The sequence below is a fragment of the Gymnoscopelus microlampas genome, assembly GCF_963454915.1.
Source record: "Gymnoscopelus microlampas genome assembly, chromosome: 19".
Classification (NCBI taxonomy): domain Eukaryota; kingdom Metazoa; phylum Chordata; class Actinopteri; order Myctophiformes; family Myctophidae; genus Gymnoscopelus; species Gymnoscopelus microlampas.
The window spans coordinates 32,245,154-32,262,510 of NC_139956.1; the positions used below are offsets into that span (position 1 = coordinate 32,245,154).

At 42.3% G+C, this 17,357-nt stretch overlaps 1 protein-coding gene across 2 annotated transcripts in view; it reads right to left on the reverse strand.

Annotated features, from left to right (window-relative positions):
- The window catches only part of dock11 (dedicator of cytokinesis 11), a 122,606-nt gene that overhangs the window by 18,875 nt on the left and 86,374 nt on the right, over positions 1–17,357 (reverse strand). For both annotated transcript variants that reach the window (XM_084043059.1, XM_084043058.1), the window contains 7 exons: positions 14,203–14,418; positions 10,775–10,832; positions 8,627–8,733; positions 8,028–8,150; positions 5,509–5,622; positions 3,667–3,813; positions 1,850–2,060 (listed from right to left, as the gene is read on the reverse strand). In XM_084043059.1, the coding sequence (XP_083899185.1) occupies positions 1,850–2,060; positions 3,667–3,813; positions 5,509–5,622; positions 8,028–8,150; positions 8,627–8,733; positions 10,775–10,832; positions 14,203–14,418 (976 nt within the window). The remainder of the gene's footprint in view (positions 1–1,849; positions 2,061–3,666; positions 3,814–5,508; positions 5,623–8,027; positions 8,151–8,626; positions 8,734–10,774; positions 10,833–14,202; positions 14,419–17,357) is intronic.

Sequence of the window (17,357 nt, forward strand, 5' to 3'; positions counted from 1 at the left end):
AGTTGATAAGCCATTTGATTTGAATGGTCTTACCACTGACTTACCACTGTTAATACATGTATACTGTTATTGAACTTTGACTACATTTATATTTATATCTGTTAATAGCTCGTACAACACAAACATTCTGTGCGATCCAAGTCCAGAAGGCCAAGCAGGAGTTCCTTTTGTTTCAGGTGCTTTATTCCTAATCTCTGTACTCTCTTTTTTTTATTGTTACTATTTTATTACTCCTAGCTTTTTCCGTATCGGTCCTTTTTTTCATAACTGCGATATACTGCCATGACAACTGAATTTCCCCGGTCCGATCAATAAACGTCTATCTATCTACTTGCCAGTAGTATATGACAGTAAATGATGCCTGGCCTGCACATGCCTGGTTGTGGGATAATGGAGAAGTACACGTTTCTGTGTTGACCTTCAGCATAGAACAAGGTTTTGCAGCAGGGAGAGGAAGTGATGTCATGCGTGTGTGTGTGTGTGTGTGTGTGCGCGTGTGCGTGTGTGTGTCAACAAAGGGGAGTCTGTTGGTCAGCAAAGTATTTTGAGTTTACAAAAAAGGATGTGGTTCAACTCTATGATGAAGACAGGGCTAACTAATGGAACACAATGATGACATGGTGGTGGTGTCAACCACAGAATTGAACAACTGCTTTTATAATCATTGCAAGAGTGATCAATTATTTCCAGCTGGAGGTACTGATTTTTTTTTTTTAATGACAATCTGGCCCACATTTCTTTTATAATTAGGAAGATTACAGCATGGTTCCTGATGCAAGATGCGACATGTTGTAATATCTTGATGACGGTTGTATTTTTTGCAAGTTTAAAGTGTTAATTTAACTCTTAACACATCGGGTGCCAGAGGTTTATTAAAATATTGTACGTTCAGTGCCTGCATATCTTCCATCCACTTACGTTGATACGTTTCGTGCTGTAGAAGCCCCGACGCGGAAGTGCATGTAAACAAAGCATGCGTGCGAGACGGCGGAGGGTCCCGACTAACGCCTGGAACAATAATATTTCTAACGCGATCCTCCATTGCGGAGTGATCGGCGATCGAAAACGGCTCACTTCCACCACGTTAAAAAGAAATGGAGATATTAAGCTTTTAGTCAAGGAGTTATCGGAGCGGCCGACCGGAAGGATTTTTGACATGGATCCACATGCGGCCTCTCCTTCTCAGAGACTCCTTGGATGATCCCAAAGTTTCGTTAGAGCGCCCCACGTGGGCCCCACGTATAAAAAAAAAATGGGTCAAAAACGGTCCGGACCGTTTATGGCACATGCCGCATTTGGCACACAATGTGTTAAGAGGGTAAAATGAGAGAGAGCAAGAGAGGTGTTGCAAGCACTCCCAATACTACACGCATTTGTTTGGGTGTGTGTGTGTGTGTGTGTGTGTGTGTGTGTTTATAATACTGTGAGGACTATGTCCCCACAAGTATAGTAGAATATGAGAAACATACATTCACATTGTGAGGACCATTTTCCCGGTCCTCACAAGAGTAATGGTTGTTTTATGGTTTAAAAATATGTTTTTAGAGTTAGGTTTACAATAAGGAGAAGTTTCAGGTTGGGGTCAAGAATAGGATTCCGAGTTAGATTTCTGCTTGATTACACTTAGTTTCGCCATGGTGTCGTGCACCAAAAAAGATAGCCGATCTACAGGCTCGCAGCGCGTCGCGTTGTGAGCTTGTAGATCTGCATTTTTTTCAGCTTTAGCTTACGCTAAAAAAAAATTTGGGGGGAAAATGCCATTCATAAAATCGACGCCCTAAAATGTTGGTGTCCTCAGAAGTATACTAATACAAACGTGTGTGTGTGTGTGTGCGTGAGTTCCACATACTCGTGAGCACGCTCCTCCTCTTGCACTGCTCCTCCACGCCGCCGTGCTTCTTCCCCGTCAGGGTGTACGGCGTCTCGAACACGAAGCGGCTGATGTTGTGGGCCTTCTCGAAGTCCGTCTTCGTCTCCGGCGCCTCCTTCTCCTCAAAGTGTGGCTTGACAAAGGTCACCTGGATGTAGGCGAACTTCGGGTCCAAGTCCTTGGGGTTGACCTGTAGGCACGGAGGCAAGGACAGGGGTGAAAACAGGGGTGGTAAGCAGCTCACATGTGGTGTGGGTTTACCACATACTGTGTGATGTGTATCAGGTATTGTACCGGTCAAACTACTTCACAAACGTCAATGACGTCCATAATCACAACACCAGAGGGAGCTCCACTAACCACGTTCAACCCAGATTTGGCTCAAACGAGGAGTTCAATTCGTTCTCCTGCAATGCCACTAAAATGCGGAACGCCGTACCAACAGTCGTAAAGGAGCGTAAATCCCTACTCTCCTTCAAAAACGCTCTAAAAGAGCACTTACAGGTGGCTGCAATTCGAAACTGGCCCCTGTAACAAGTCAAAGCCTGCCCCCCCCCCCCTCAAACTGTTTACTGTACATATGTTTCTAACAGTTTATATGATGTTTTGCATAGTATTGTATATTTGTCTGTCATTAAATGTTTCGATGAATTGAGTACAAAGGACCCCAATGGAAAACAAGCCATAGGCTTTCTTGGGTTTAAAATCCTCTTAGCAGACCTTGTATTGAACTCTACTTTCCTGTGCTTTTTTTGCAAACTGCTAATAAAGTAAAACAAGTCACACAGGCCTGTATTTACTTAAAAGGGGACTTGCTGATTGCTATAGAGAATGTTTTGCCAAACATAATGAGATCAATCAAAAAATAAAGTTGATTGTACTTTTCCTAGGTCCCACACAGGGACGCGGCTTCTGAACCACGTCCCTGTGTGGTTATAAAACAGCCTCTTCAAAAGTTTGCCGGCGTCTGTGAATGTTGGTTTGGCATCTATATGGCTCTACAGTGGAGATTGGTGAGGTGTTCCAAAATGGTTAATGGAAAGTTGCATGTTTGGAACAGCTGAAGGCAATAGTTCACCATTTCGGATTACCTTGTTTTTCTTTGTGATTTCAAAAGTGAAAAAAATAAATAAATAAATTATGCCTGGGGGCGCATTGAGTGACGGTGCGGGCCGCCAGTTGCCCATCCCTGGTCTAAAAGGATAACACCAAAAAAGTCCTTGCGGTCTTGTTTCCATTGAGGTCCTATGTATTCAATTCATCAACATATAGCAAATAACAAATAACAATGTAAAATAACAATGTAACCAAAATTCAATATCATCACAAATATAAAACACTATATGTAACTTAGTAGAAAAAAGAGGGGGGTGGGGTAATGGGGGAATGGGGTAAAGAAAGGGGGGGGGGGTCGCCTGTCTAAGGGAGAAGTGATAATTACCTCCCCCATTGGCCTCCTGAAAGGTGAATTTTCAGGGCTGTTTTAAAGGAAGCCAGTGAACCACATTTTTTAAGGGATAGGGTCAAGGCATTCCACACTGGGGTAAGGAGAATTTAACCATCAACTGGGACTTCTCTACACCACAATCCTGATTGTTAGTTCAACTCTAAGTAAAAATGTACCCATAATGGTACATATTTACTCTCTCAGTGTCGATTTTACGAAGTGGGGGACTGGCAAAATCGTCTTGTCAAATCGTCTTGTCAAATGCCCCTGAATGTGCCCATACAGGGGCACATTCATTACAGCTGCCTGTTTGCCACCCTCTCCTTCCTTCACTGTGTTTTGCCGTTACCTTGTTGGAGTCCTGAATGATCCGGACATATTCTGCTCCAAACTTGTCCCCGTAGAGGGCCAGCAGGCGCTGGGAGATCTCAGACAGGCCAGTGAGTTTGGGCTCCTTGTAGATGTACTCCTTCCCGTCCTCCTCCTCAAACAAGCCCTTGCCAACAAGAAACAAATTTGTCCGTTAAATAAACAATGTGATGAAGCTCCCTGTTGGGAACAGTGCCCGTCAGGGCACGGCAGAAAACGGGCTCGACTGACGCCGGAGCAGCAAGATGACTTTTTATGCAATCAAATATGTGACAAGTGCAGACAGGACTGTCTAGACAGCAGAGTAAAAAGAAACCAACGTTTAGGCAGGTAACTGCCTTCTTCAGGGTAGGGTTTCAAATCCGACCTGAGGCTCATTACTGCCAATGGTGTTAAGTAACTTAGTACATTTACTGAAGTATTGTACTTAAGTAAAATCTTTAGCCATTTTTAGTACCAAAAGTACCAAACTGTGTCTTTAACGGACAGACACAATGGCAAGGCAAGGCAAGGCAACTTTATTTATATAGCACTTTTCATACACAGGGCAATTCAAAGTGCTTTACAGAATAAAAGCAAAATCATAATACAAAGTGCAACATTGCACTTTAAAAATAAATGGAGAATATAATAGATACAATTAAAATAAGATAAAGGAGCAAAATAAATACTCCCACCTTTTATACAAAACATGATAATAATAAAAAGTGACATTGTCATTTAAAGACCAGGCAAGACCTCTTAGCCATCATTGGGTAGGGTAAGCAATGTTAAATAAATATGTTTTTAAATTGGACTTAAAAACAGCTATGGTTGGGGATTGTCTAATGGAAGCTGGAATATTGTTCCAGGTTTGTGGTGCATAGTAGTGAAATGCTGCTTCACCATGTTTTGTTTCAACAAATGGAACAATTAATAGGCCAGCCCCAGATGACCTAAGGGTTCTAGGAGGTTCATATGGCTCCAGCATGTCTAAGATGTAGCTGGGCCCAGAGCCACAGAGACATTTATAGACAAGTAACAACATTTTAAAATCAATTCTCTGGGGGACTGGTAGCCAATGTAAAGATTTTAGGACTGGTGTAATATGGTCATATTTTCTAGTTTTCGTCAGGACTCTAGCAGCAGCATTCTGAATCAGTTGGAGTTGTCTAAGCGCTTTGCTTGAGAGTCCTGTGAGCACACCATTACAGTAATCCAGTCTACTGGAAATAAAAGCATGTACGGTATAAGTGTTTCTAGGTCTTGCTTGGACATAATTCCCCTGACTCTTGCAATATTTTTAAGGTGATAGTAGGCAGATGAAATTACAGATTTTATATGACTGTTAAATTTTAAATCTGAATCTAGGACAACACCAAGATCTCTGACCTGACTCTTAGGTATAAGAGACCGGGATTTAAGGTGAGAGATTACTCTCCGTCTCTGGTTCTGTGGTCCAAAAACAATTATCTCAGTCTTATCTTGATTTAATTGAAGAAAATGCAGAGCCTTCTCAGCCAAAATCACTAATGTGATGTGCCAAGGAACGCAAGAGCTCAAGTGCAGGCTGGAGAAAAGAGGATAAACAATATCTATCTATCTATCTGTCTATCTATCTATCTATCTATCTATCTATCTATCCATCTAATGAAGTTATTTGAAGCAGACAGTGCCTCTTTATTGTAGTTCGGACATCATTGCAATTGCCTCTCTCCGTCAGGAGAAGACAATGGACAAAAAATACTCCTTATATGGTTATGGCCCAGTCATAGTGACATGAGAGTGACGACGTGGTCGGCCGGACCTCCCATTAGCCCAATTTTTAATATAGGGTACTCACCTGTCCATAAAAAGCCACCCTGAAGTAAGTCCCCAGCATCCTGCGTCTGGAGTGCATCACCTCCATGATCTTATTGTAGGCCCTGTGCAGGGTGTTGTACAGAGCACTCAGTTTCTGGGGAGACAAAGGACGTATAGGGGATTAGAGTGTAATCGTGTTTATCGATTATAAACTAGGAGATTATGTGGATCTTGGGATCCACAGAAAAAAGGCGTGGCTCCAGTGTGGATCTCGGACTTGACGTGACCATCCTGTGACATCAGTCAACTATGACGTCAGTTATCTATGACATATCTACGACAAATGACTCCAAATTTGGGCAATTAAATCCTGATCACTGCCACATAGAAGAAATGAGTGCTGTTATTTCTATGGCCTTCTGGCAGCATGCACAAAACATTTGCAGAGATCGTTCCACACCCTGTCATAGACGGCTAGCCTCTTGCAGCCACCCAGTAAACAATAATCAATTGTCGGGTAAAAACATTTGCCATCTGGATATTATGTTTTAAATGTGGTGGGAGAAGGCTATTGTGTGTATTATCCGCAGTGTTTTTTGATTGATTGAAATTTTTATTAGGCAAAAGAATGTAAAACAACACAGTTACATTTATAATGCTTTTGTCTAAAAGGTCCGGCCAAAAAAGTCCTTGCGGGCTTGTGTCCGTTGGGGTCCTTGAATTAATTTCATAGACATATACAGTATAGTAGCAACCAAACAGTTCAAAATCAACATAAGAATACAGAGGAAAACCATTATGTACAAAAAAGGCATGAGAAAAATAAAAAAATATATACAAAAAAAGCATTATAAAATAAAATAAAAAGTATGTACAAAAAAAAGGGGAGGGGGGGGTCGTCTGTCTACAGGGAAACTGGTACTAGCTCCTCTTTAGGCCTCCAGAAAGATGAGTTTTTGTGCATGCATCTTAGCAGCTTTGTGTAGCTTTGTATTGGTGATGTGTGCAAGTCCTTGCATATATATTCTTAAAGAGTCAGTACCACTTGCCTATTACCTCCTAAATAATGATCCTTGTGTAGTATTACTATTATAAAGCCTGACTTCTTTAGAAAAAATTATACTGGATTTGACTTTGTCCTCCCTACTAGTAGTCTCACCAAAGCACTTCTCTCCCTTCCCACCTGTCTCCTTTCCCAAATGGAAACAGCAACCTTTTTAAACACTTCTCCTATTGGTAAAAAACAACATCAATGCTTGTGCAACTAAGCCATTAGCAGGGGAAATAAATGCGTTTTGCATGTGTAGATTATATTGACTGCAATCTGGGAACCCATCGAGCAAAATGGAGCACCCGTGCGCAAGGAAACCGGGGTTTTGGTCTGCCTTCAGCCTTTCACTTCTGGTGGTGCGACTATGTTTTCATTCCCACTAACAATATTTCTACACGGAACACTAACACCACTTCTCCCAGAGAACATGGATCGTTTTGGTTATAAGCCCACTTGTTTCTATGATGAAAGAGCAAGTTAAAATGTGAATATCTTTCCGTGGTTTTGTCTGCTCCGAGGACGCTATTGTTAAATGAGTTTCGGTTTGTTTCTAGTGGGGAAGGATCGGCAGACACGTAAATCCCGCCCACTACATTTGATTGGGTAAAGCGCGGCCTGCTTCCTGATCTGAAGGCACTCCCACTTGTAGGCCAGTGCGTACGCGATATGAGGAACCCCCCCGACAGATTCAAGCGGAGAGCAGAATCTGTTCTTGAGAGATTATATTGACTGTAACAACGTTCCATGTTCTCTTGACTATACATTTCCTGGTTGTTGAGGTGCGTTCACATCAGGCGCGACAGTGGTATTGCAGGTGAAAGTGCTTTATAAGCCAGAGAGAAGTTAGTTGGAATGAGTATAGCTGAGGCTTGATTTAGGCTCAAACCTTTTGAAAAACGTTTGAGGGACATAAACAATATGATATTAAACATTTTTTTTTTTTTGTAATTCCTGGTGTAGATCCTTTAAGAAGCCTAAGCTGAACTACAAACTCACAACGGCTCGCAGTGCGAGGCGTTGAGAGCTTGCAGTTCGGCTATTTTCACAATATTTATCTTTGGAAACCGAGTCAGACTAAATGTAATGTAATGTAATGCCTAAGTGGTTGTCAGGGTGGGGAGTCCCCAGTTCAAATATGATTATTTGGGGGGGTTGCGGCCTGAAAAGGTTGGGAACCCATGGTCTACAAAGGAGTAATATTAACTCCTTAGACAAATTAAAAACAGAAAAAGTACCAAACTGTGTCTTTAACGGACAGGCACAATGCAGAGCCTTCTCAGCCAAAATCACTAACGTGATGTGCCAAGGAACGCAAGAGCTCAAGTGCAGGCTGGAGAAAGAGGATACATTTTTCACAGTGAGAATTATTTTCCGTAAACCCCAGCCCTATAATAGATTTGCGTGCCTGTGCTTTCTAACATAAAAATAATTAACCACTTTGCAAAGAAAGGAATGGAATGGCTGCGGTGTGTCCTCCTTGTCACACAGTGTGTTTTTTGACGTGGTACCTCAAACTCGTGACGCTTCTCGTACACGGGTATGATGAGCTTGGCGATGTGCGTGATGAGCTCGTAGCGTTCGGCCTTCCACAGTGCCTCCACACACACCTCCAGATGTTCAACCAGGACCTCCTAAAAAAAAAGGTTTTAAGGATGACTGTTAACTTCACACTGTAAAAGCACAGGGTTATCAAATCAAAACTGAACCTCAAACGAGAGATGGTATCATTTTATGTCACTTTACACTTCCCCAGCAGCCACTACTAGACATTCATGTTAATCTCTAATGAAAATATGTACAGTATATTTCAGTGTATATTTGGTATATTTTAACATGGTATGTTGCATTGGTGAGTTATCACAGGGCACTTATGTGGGTTGGGTAACCACACCCAACCTGGTGTCCCTATTTTGGACATGTCATTACAGGCATAAAGCTTACTTTTTCCCCAAAAAATTTGACACTGAATGTATTTTTTTCAAAAACAGCAAAAATAGCAGCTCTATAAGCTCACAAATCCTTGCGATGCTGTCGTTGCTTCGAACACACTTACACTTTTTGCCAGCTACTCGGTCCTGTGTCCACTCTGTTGTATTATGTGTCTTACCTCAGTGTAGTAAACGTCCTGCATTCCCGTGTCTTCCTTCATGGCCGCCTCTTCGTCGATGTTAAAGGTTATCTTCTTGAAAGCTGCCAGTCCACTGGGGAACAGCTCTGACGGAGCCACAGACAAAACCAATGTCAATCAAAGGTGGCCCAGATTATTTATACATATTAATGATACAGTGAAACTACGTCAAATAATTGTGTGCATGTGTGTGTCAGTGTTAATTTTGTTGACTAAGACTAAAAGACTAATATTTTGATATTTAGTCGACTAAGACTAAACAATGTGTGTTTGTGTGTGTGTGTGTGTGTAAAGGGGGGTTTCAGATACTAATGCTGCATTCACACTGACAGATACAAAGCGGTACAATATTTGTAGCTTTGTAGCTGTTGTATCTTTTGTAGCTAGCTACAAACGTCGGCTGTATCTTTGTATCTTCATGTCGCTGGCTTCCACTGAAAAAGAATGGTAGCCCGTATCTTTGTACTGTAGCTGCCGGTGTGAACACAGCAACTGTATCCCCTAACATCAAAATGAATTATGAACGAATGCCCGTGAAAAGTGCAAAGGTTCTTACTCTGTATCATCAGTTCAACACCTGTTTCTGCCTAAATATCAAGACAAATTTGTGAAAATTTGATAGTGGCACAAAATATTGCACAATTTGCATATTCTTTGTTTAAGCAGCCTGACCTGAGAGCTGTGTCATCTACAGTATCATATTATGGAAAGCAGCGGTGCTGTTGTCAGTTACAAGACTGACGGATAATGGATAAAAGTGGTGCTGCGTGCGTGTCGTCGTGTGGCATTTACATGTCAGTACACAGTCGTATTACAGTATATGGAAATGAAGACCTAGAATTAGTGGGCTTTTATATTATATAAACAAAAAAACTGGACAGAGAACAGAGGCTTTGTTTTAGGCTGCTTAGCCTAGCCTGTTTAGGCTTTGTTGTGGTTAGGGCGGGGTCATGTTTGCATACTGTATCAAGCTACTGGATCGGGAAATCAGCAGTGTCAACAGCAGAATGGCACGCACATCGCCTGGAGGAGTGAACCTTTAGAGGTGCTGAGCCCTCGGTCAGTGTTTTTTTTCCCTTTTTTATGTGGATTTTCTGCCTTTATTGATAGGTTTTTAAAGTGAAGATGGACATGAAAGAGGGAGAAAGAGACGGGGAGAAACACGCAGCAAAGGTCGTCGGGAATGGGACTCAAACCAGCGACACGCTGTCAGGCTACATTGAGCGTAGGTGCCTGGACCGCTACGTCAGCGGTCCGGGCCCAGTGTTCGATTTGATGTAGTTATTATTGTTATTATTAGTCTTTTTGTGCCAAGTTCTTTCAGTGTCAAGAACAATTCCGAGATGTCACTGTGGTGTGGGGTGATGGCTGATTTAAGCACATGGTCTGAGTCAAACTAATTCTGACCTGAGTCCGAATACACAGCTGCTGTGCATCTGATCGATCAGTAAACAGTGTGCCTGACCCTGAGTGTGGAGGAACCCCCAGCAAAGTCATGCACAAAGCTCAAAAAGTGCGGTTGACATTTGCCACAAGGACCAACCTTAGTTTTTTATCTACTGCACCTAGCAATTTTTTTGCCAATCGGTACAAATGATCTTTGCTCCCATACAGTAGCATCATCACTTAAACGCTGAATGAAACCCACCTGGATGTTAAAGGAGTAGTTCACCCAAAAAAGTACTTATTTCCTATCAATTACACACCCCATGAAGCATTGAATTCATGGAGATTTATTTGTTTTTGTCACAATCCTAAGCCAATAATTTGATGATAATGATAAGACCCTTGTGTATCCGGTAGGAGACACAAAGAATCTCCTACCGGATACATTAGGGTCTTATTATTATTGGCTCAGGAATGCGACAAAAATAAAAAAATCTTCACGAATTCAATGCTTCATGGGGTGTGTAATTGATAGGAAATAAGTATTCTTTTGGGTGAACTACTCCTTTAAAGTACACAGCAAAATCCTGAGTGTTAATTTAACTGTAAGATTGTTATGGGTCCATTTTTACTGTCCGAGTTAAATAAACTCTTTAGCATTTTACTGTGCACTGCGTAAATGTCTCTGAATGTTTATCTTGTGTGTGGGTGCAGGAGGACAGAGCAGATGCAGGGTCTTACTTTTCCTGTGGAGGTACTCTGCCACCAGCGCAGCTACGTGGATGTAACACATCGCCGCCTGTTGACACAAGAACAAAGACAGAAGGACCCAGTGAATATCGTCGCTGTCTGTCTTTTCGTAAATGAATGCCCTACTTCATCATACAAGAGTGTTGCACGGAAGCAGTGAAAATAACAGATCTACAAGCTTATAGATCGGCTATTTTCACTACTTCAATATGTTTTTAAAACTGTAATAAAAAAAGGAATGGTTTTGGACACACAAGGTTTCCGCCCGACAGCAGGAAGCAATATATAACTTTAGTGGACATGGAAAAAGAGAGGTCAAGGCCAGGTCTACTGTTACTATGGAGATATAAATATAACTACACACATACAGTAAGCAGAGAGAGAGAGAGAGAGAGAGAGAGAGAGAGAGAGAGAGAGAGAGAGAGACACAGACAGACAGACAGAGACAGTATTAGAGTTGTGTTTATTAATTTGGACCCCAGGTATCAAAGCCAACCATTCTATAGTGCTGTTATGATGTGTTTAACTGGGCAAGAGTAATAGGCTGTACAGAACATTTAAAAAAAACTAACATGCCTGCATTTGTTTAAATAACAGTTTGTCTACAAACCGGACCCTGCATTTCCCAGAGATATAACAACGTTCTGCCTTAGCAATACAACATCTCTTCCCACTTGTGCAACGGTGTTGGGTAAATGACTTGCATAAAGCAAATAAACGGCGCTTTGCAGTTCTTTACTGTGGTTAACCATTTCGCCATCTATCATGCATTATGACATACTGTGTAGACAGTACAGTGTCACAATTGGATCAGTGACAGTGCGGTTACGCTCATCATATTTGTTTCCCTTTCAACAGCCACTGCTGTTGACCAGGAGTGGCTCTGGGTACACTGTAAAACACTGCTGAGCTCCGGTAACTCATGTCTTATGATCTTATCTTGCGCCGTAGATAAGATCCATGCTTGGTGTGATGCCAGCCAGTTTCGGTACCGTGTCAATCAATGCACGGTGGTTTAATAGGAGAGAGAGCAAACAATTGAGCTTCTCTGAAAGTAAGTGCCTGTTCGTCTCAGATGAACCCGGATGCCGCTGCTGGCGGGAGTCGACATGTTTACATTGTGGCAATGACACTTTGAAACCTTTATTTATTCTCGAAAAGAGCATTGAGGTTTACCCTCATTTGCAATGCTGACGAAATTACGCACACAAATATCAACAATTATGGCACATACAGGTATAAAACACAGAAACAACAAAATAAACCATAACAGAACATTTGTAAGTTAAAAACAATTACATGTTGAGGTAGGGAGATTTAAGAGACGGTGATTACATTGTCCATAGGATATTGGGGCATTAATTTTCAGCGTGAGTTGTAGAGTGTTCCATGAAATAGGAGCATCAAAGCAGAAAGCAGATTTCCCCAGTTCACACTGAACAGGTGGAACCTCAAGTGTAAGCCAGTCACTTGAGCGGGTCTGGTAAGTGCTTTTTTCCCCATTCTAATAGTAATGTAAGGTAGGGTGGAACCTTCCCATCAATAGCCTTAAAAATCACACCTGTGTGAAGGTAGCGGCGCCTTTGATATATTTTGTCATAGATATGTGTTTCTACTAGAGAAACAATATTAAATCTCTGTAAATTTATTTCAAGGCTTCCAGTGGCACTAAATAGTGCCATTGGAAGCGAATCACCAAATGCATTCCAAGGTAAGTGGCAAAAACGGATCTGTCATAGCTGTCGTTGACGGACCTGACCAATCAGAACGTTGACGGACCTGACCAATCAGAACCTTGGCGAGCCTGACCAATCAGAACGTTGACGGACCTGACCAATCAGAACCTTGGCGAGCCTGACCAATCAGAACGTTGACGCAAAAGCCAGGTATAGAGGGCTAATATCCGCTCTATACCTAAAGGTATAGAGCGGCTAGCGCCGCTAAAAATAAACTGATACCAGTGCCTATCTCTTCTCTCAGAGAGGGAGGACCAGCCTACCCTGTCGTAAAGGGTACAATGATGGGTGCTGTAGCTTTCACCAGTAATGAATCTAAGTGCTGAGTGATAAACTTTTTGTTTGTTTAGCATTTTATGCTTCATCTAGATAGCAGGAGTTGAAACCAAGGCCATGTCTGAAGGGAGACATGCGAGACGTGACATGAGTTGTATTCGATCTTGGGTCCTCGTGACTCAAAAGGAGTATGGTCGGTGCACTAACTCAGTGTTTCCCAACCCCGGCAATCGGACCTTTTTTGGGCAGCGAGGATATGCTAGGTGTGCCGAATGAAAAAGAAAGATACATATACATTTGCATATAAATGCAAATGTGTGGCATTGTCTTCAAGGGGCCATCACCTGCACTCGCCTGGCAGGTACTCAGGGGTGAAAGTGGGTCGGAACGGGCCGATACGGCGGACCTGAACGTCGTACCGGCGAAGAGGGGATGTCCTGTCCCAAAAGCCCATGTTATAACCTGCCATGATGAATGTCCAACAATGAAACACTACATAAGTGTTAGTTTTCTTATAAAGTGTTTAAATCGCTCCAGGGTGTTAGTGTGAACGTAATCCATGTAATTTGTGGTGTTTAATCACTCCACGGCTGCGGCGACGTTGGCTGACTGGGGTAACCGAAAGTCTCGCCCCAAAGCACGCTACCTCCATTTGTTTTCGCGGACCAGCGGTTCTTGTCTTTGTTTTACTGAGGATAAGGTTAAAAATAAGTTTAGGATTAGGCACAGTTGTACTGATGTTACATTTAGGAATAAGGTTAGGTTTAGACATAGTTTACTGAGGTTACGTTTAAGAATACCAGGTGAGACTGTGTTTTGGTATCCGTCTGTAGTGGTCAACTGGGAGCTCCGTGTGTACTTGTCATCAGTCTCAGCCAGGATACAAACTCTGTGTTCAGCAAAACAAGCTCAAGTTTCACACTAAGACAGTTGTATTGTGGCCTATTTTTTTATTTTATTTATTAAGTATTTTTCTAAATTAGGACTGAAGTTTCAAACAAAGACACTGTCTCAAAGACACATGTACATGTACATGTACATGTACATGTATATGTGTATATATATATATATATATATATATATATATATATATATATATATATATATATATATATATATATATATATATATATATATATATATATATATATCAGGTGTGCCTTGGCACCAAAAAGGTTGGGAAACACTGCACTAACTGGGTGGGCCATCAGGCGCCAACAAAAACTAAAAAATCTCCATGAATTCAAGTCATTTTTTGGGTGAACTATCCCTTTAAGCAGTGACAGCTGGACATATGCAAAGACACAGAGAAATGCAGATAAACAGGCAGACATCTGGACAGACAGACAGACAGACAGGCAGACAGACAGACAGACAGACAGGGAAAGCGAGGGAGTCTGCCGTCACCTCGGACAGGTCTCCGTTCTTGAGGTGCGCGCGGGCCATGCTGTCCAGCCAGGTGCGTCTCAGCTCGGGCGTGCTGGCGTAGGAGCGAGCCAGGCTGTACTGGAGGTCCAGCAGCATCTCGGGGTCTTTCTCGTGCTCCCGCATCTGAGCGGTGGCCATCAGCACCGTACGGATCCGCTTGGTCAGGCCCTTCACCTCCGAGGGGAAGGCGGTGGACTGTGCGCAAACCCACACACACACACACACACACACACACACACACACACACACACACACACACACACACACACACACACACACACACACACACGACAAGTAGTTCATTAGATTCATAGATAAATTAAGCGGCCTGCTCACTCCTCATGCATTGAAGGGAGCATGAGCTCAGTTCGGGGCTCTCCCCAGGCTGGCAGAGGGAGAGTAGCGCCCAGGATTACAGCTTAGGCAATTGACCCTGGGTGACAGAATGGGTTACAGAATCGTGGTATAAAAAGACGTTTGTCATGGTAAATCATTAACCACTTGAATCATATTCTGGGGGTGAACACTAAAGGTCATTACACACCGACGATTATGCGAATATATGCAACATTCGGACTCGTTCCGAATAATTAAAAGACGCTTTTTCGCTCTGTGGAAGCTTGCATTGACTTTATAAGGTTTTTAAAAAAAACATATTATTCGCATGAAAAAAACGCTCCCGTTGTGTAAGGAGCAAGGGGCAAGTCTTGGATATTTACGATGAGCCCAACACGGAAGCTTATGAATGGCCAGAGTGGCGCTGTTTTACCCTGCGCCGACCTGCGGTGTCAGAAAGAATTTATTTTAGGGCAAGTGAATGGGTTTTTTGACAAACTTTAGACTAGATTTTCTTACCGTAATAAAAATTGTCATAAATTCTATATCCTTCCAGTCGCTAGTTTAAAGTCTCCTTTCAATCATCAGGATATGCGTTTTGCTAAATTATGGTCCCATTTATTTTAAAATTGACGATAAAGTAGGCTATTCTCTACGAGGGGCGGGATGATTTGATTGACAAGCTACACAACCAATAGCATTCATTCCCCGCCCCCGCTCTTGATTGACAAGCTACCCAACCAATAATGGTCTGGTCTCATTCTGCAGGATATGACGCGATATGACGCGATATTGAAAGATGGCAGACCTACAGTCTTGGAACAATCGGCTTCATTTTCGGTCTGTAGAAAGCAGGGGAGTGGCTTTGTCCATCTCATTTATACAGTCTATGGTAAGCAGCTTTAGGCGAAAACAACCAATCCAGATATTCGGCTATTTTTGGAAAAAAGGAAGGGGCCCAATGGGCTTGGTTATTCATCATCTTCATGTACTGTATGCGTTTGTGTATCACTTTAACCAAACCCCATGGATCACTGGGCCGAACCTCACATGGTGAGGAAAGCCTTCCCCATCCATTATCTGGTTGCTTGGACGACAGATTTGGACGACACAAATTACTCCCAGAGAATAAACACAGACATGTTTGGATCGCTCACAGTTTACACAACTGTCCTGGAAAAACTTCACACAAGTGTTTCTCAGCTAGCGGGGTGGGATGGAACGTCAGTGGGGGCGCGGCTCTGGAAACCACCATGCCCAAATTTGGTGTCATTAAGCGTCATAAATATGTCATAGATCAGTGGTTTTCAACCAGTGGTCCGGGGGCCACCAGTGGTCCTTGAGGGGGTACCAGGGGGTCCCCAGCGAAATTGGTTAACATAGCGTCATAATCATTTTAACCACTTAGCTTTGGTATTCAAAAATAGCAGATATACAAGCTCATAGCGCGGCACCGAGTGCCGCGCTATGAGCTTGTAGATCTGCTATTTTTGAAAAATCTTGAAAACGTGTGCATATGTTTGAATATATATATACTTTTAAAGCGAACATTTTTAACTCAAATCTCTGCTTCTTGGGGGTCCCTGGCATAAAACCTTTTCAGATGGGGGTCCGCGGCCAAATACATATCAATTTAGGGGTCCTTGGCATGAAAAAGGTTGAAAACCACTGTCATAGATGACTGACGTCACAGGCTGGCCACATGAAGTCCAAGATCCACATTGGAGCCATTGCTCGTCGAAAAGAACACAAGTTGTTATCTTGTATAGCTGTATAGCACTATACAGTAACTATGACTAAAACTATATCGTTCACCACTGTCGTTATCGTTGTGGTGTGTACCGCAACTATAACACAACTATCCACTTGAGTTAGAACGATTCTTAACTCATTCAGTGCCAAACTTATTTCTGGCTTTATCGCCCCTGTGCCAAGGCCAAAAATACATTGTAAAAAAAAAAAGTGCTTAGGAGCCGAGATACAGCCTTTTTCAGTAAGAAGTTAAACAAGAAGTGAATGGAGCAGCAAATCTTCAAATCATGATATCATGATATTATTATCTAAAAAAGATAATAATAATAATATAATTATTTTTTTTATATAATTAATAATATTATATAAAAATATAATATATATTTTTTTTTTATTGTCTCCGCCAGGAGACTATGTTTTCACTTTCCGTCCCCCCCCCTCGGCCAAGCTAACATTGGTCAAGCCTCACGTGACACGTGACAATACGTTGAAAGAGTGTGCTCTGATTGGCTAGTGAGACGCATGACGTATAGCGGCCTATAAATAGATGTGTCACTTCGGAGCGCTGCGGTGCGCGTTCCGAAGTGACATCAGTGCCATCAGCCAAGCTAACATTTAGTGGTTACATGGCGCCTTTCCGACAGACGGATAGGACACTTACACAGACAGGACGGATAGGACACTTACACAGACAGGACGGATAGGACACTTACACAGACAGGACGGATAGGACACTTATACAAACAGGACGGATAGGACACGTATACAGACAGTGTGTCATGTTACTATGACACAGTAACATGTTCTATTTTTTGTAAGAATTAGAACATAAGAATTAGTACATTTCCAACATTCCCAACACAAGTCTGCTGGCGGAGACTTGCGCTCCGAGGAGCACATTTTCTAGTTTTATTTGCTTTATTTTATTTTTTCATGACGTCGGCGACGACATTGGCACTGAATGAGTTAACATGATGCATTTACAGCTATAGTTATAGTGCTTGGTGCGACTGGCCCTTTATGAACAGGCGCTTGGCTTTCAAACC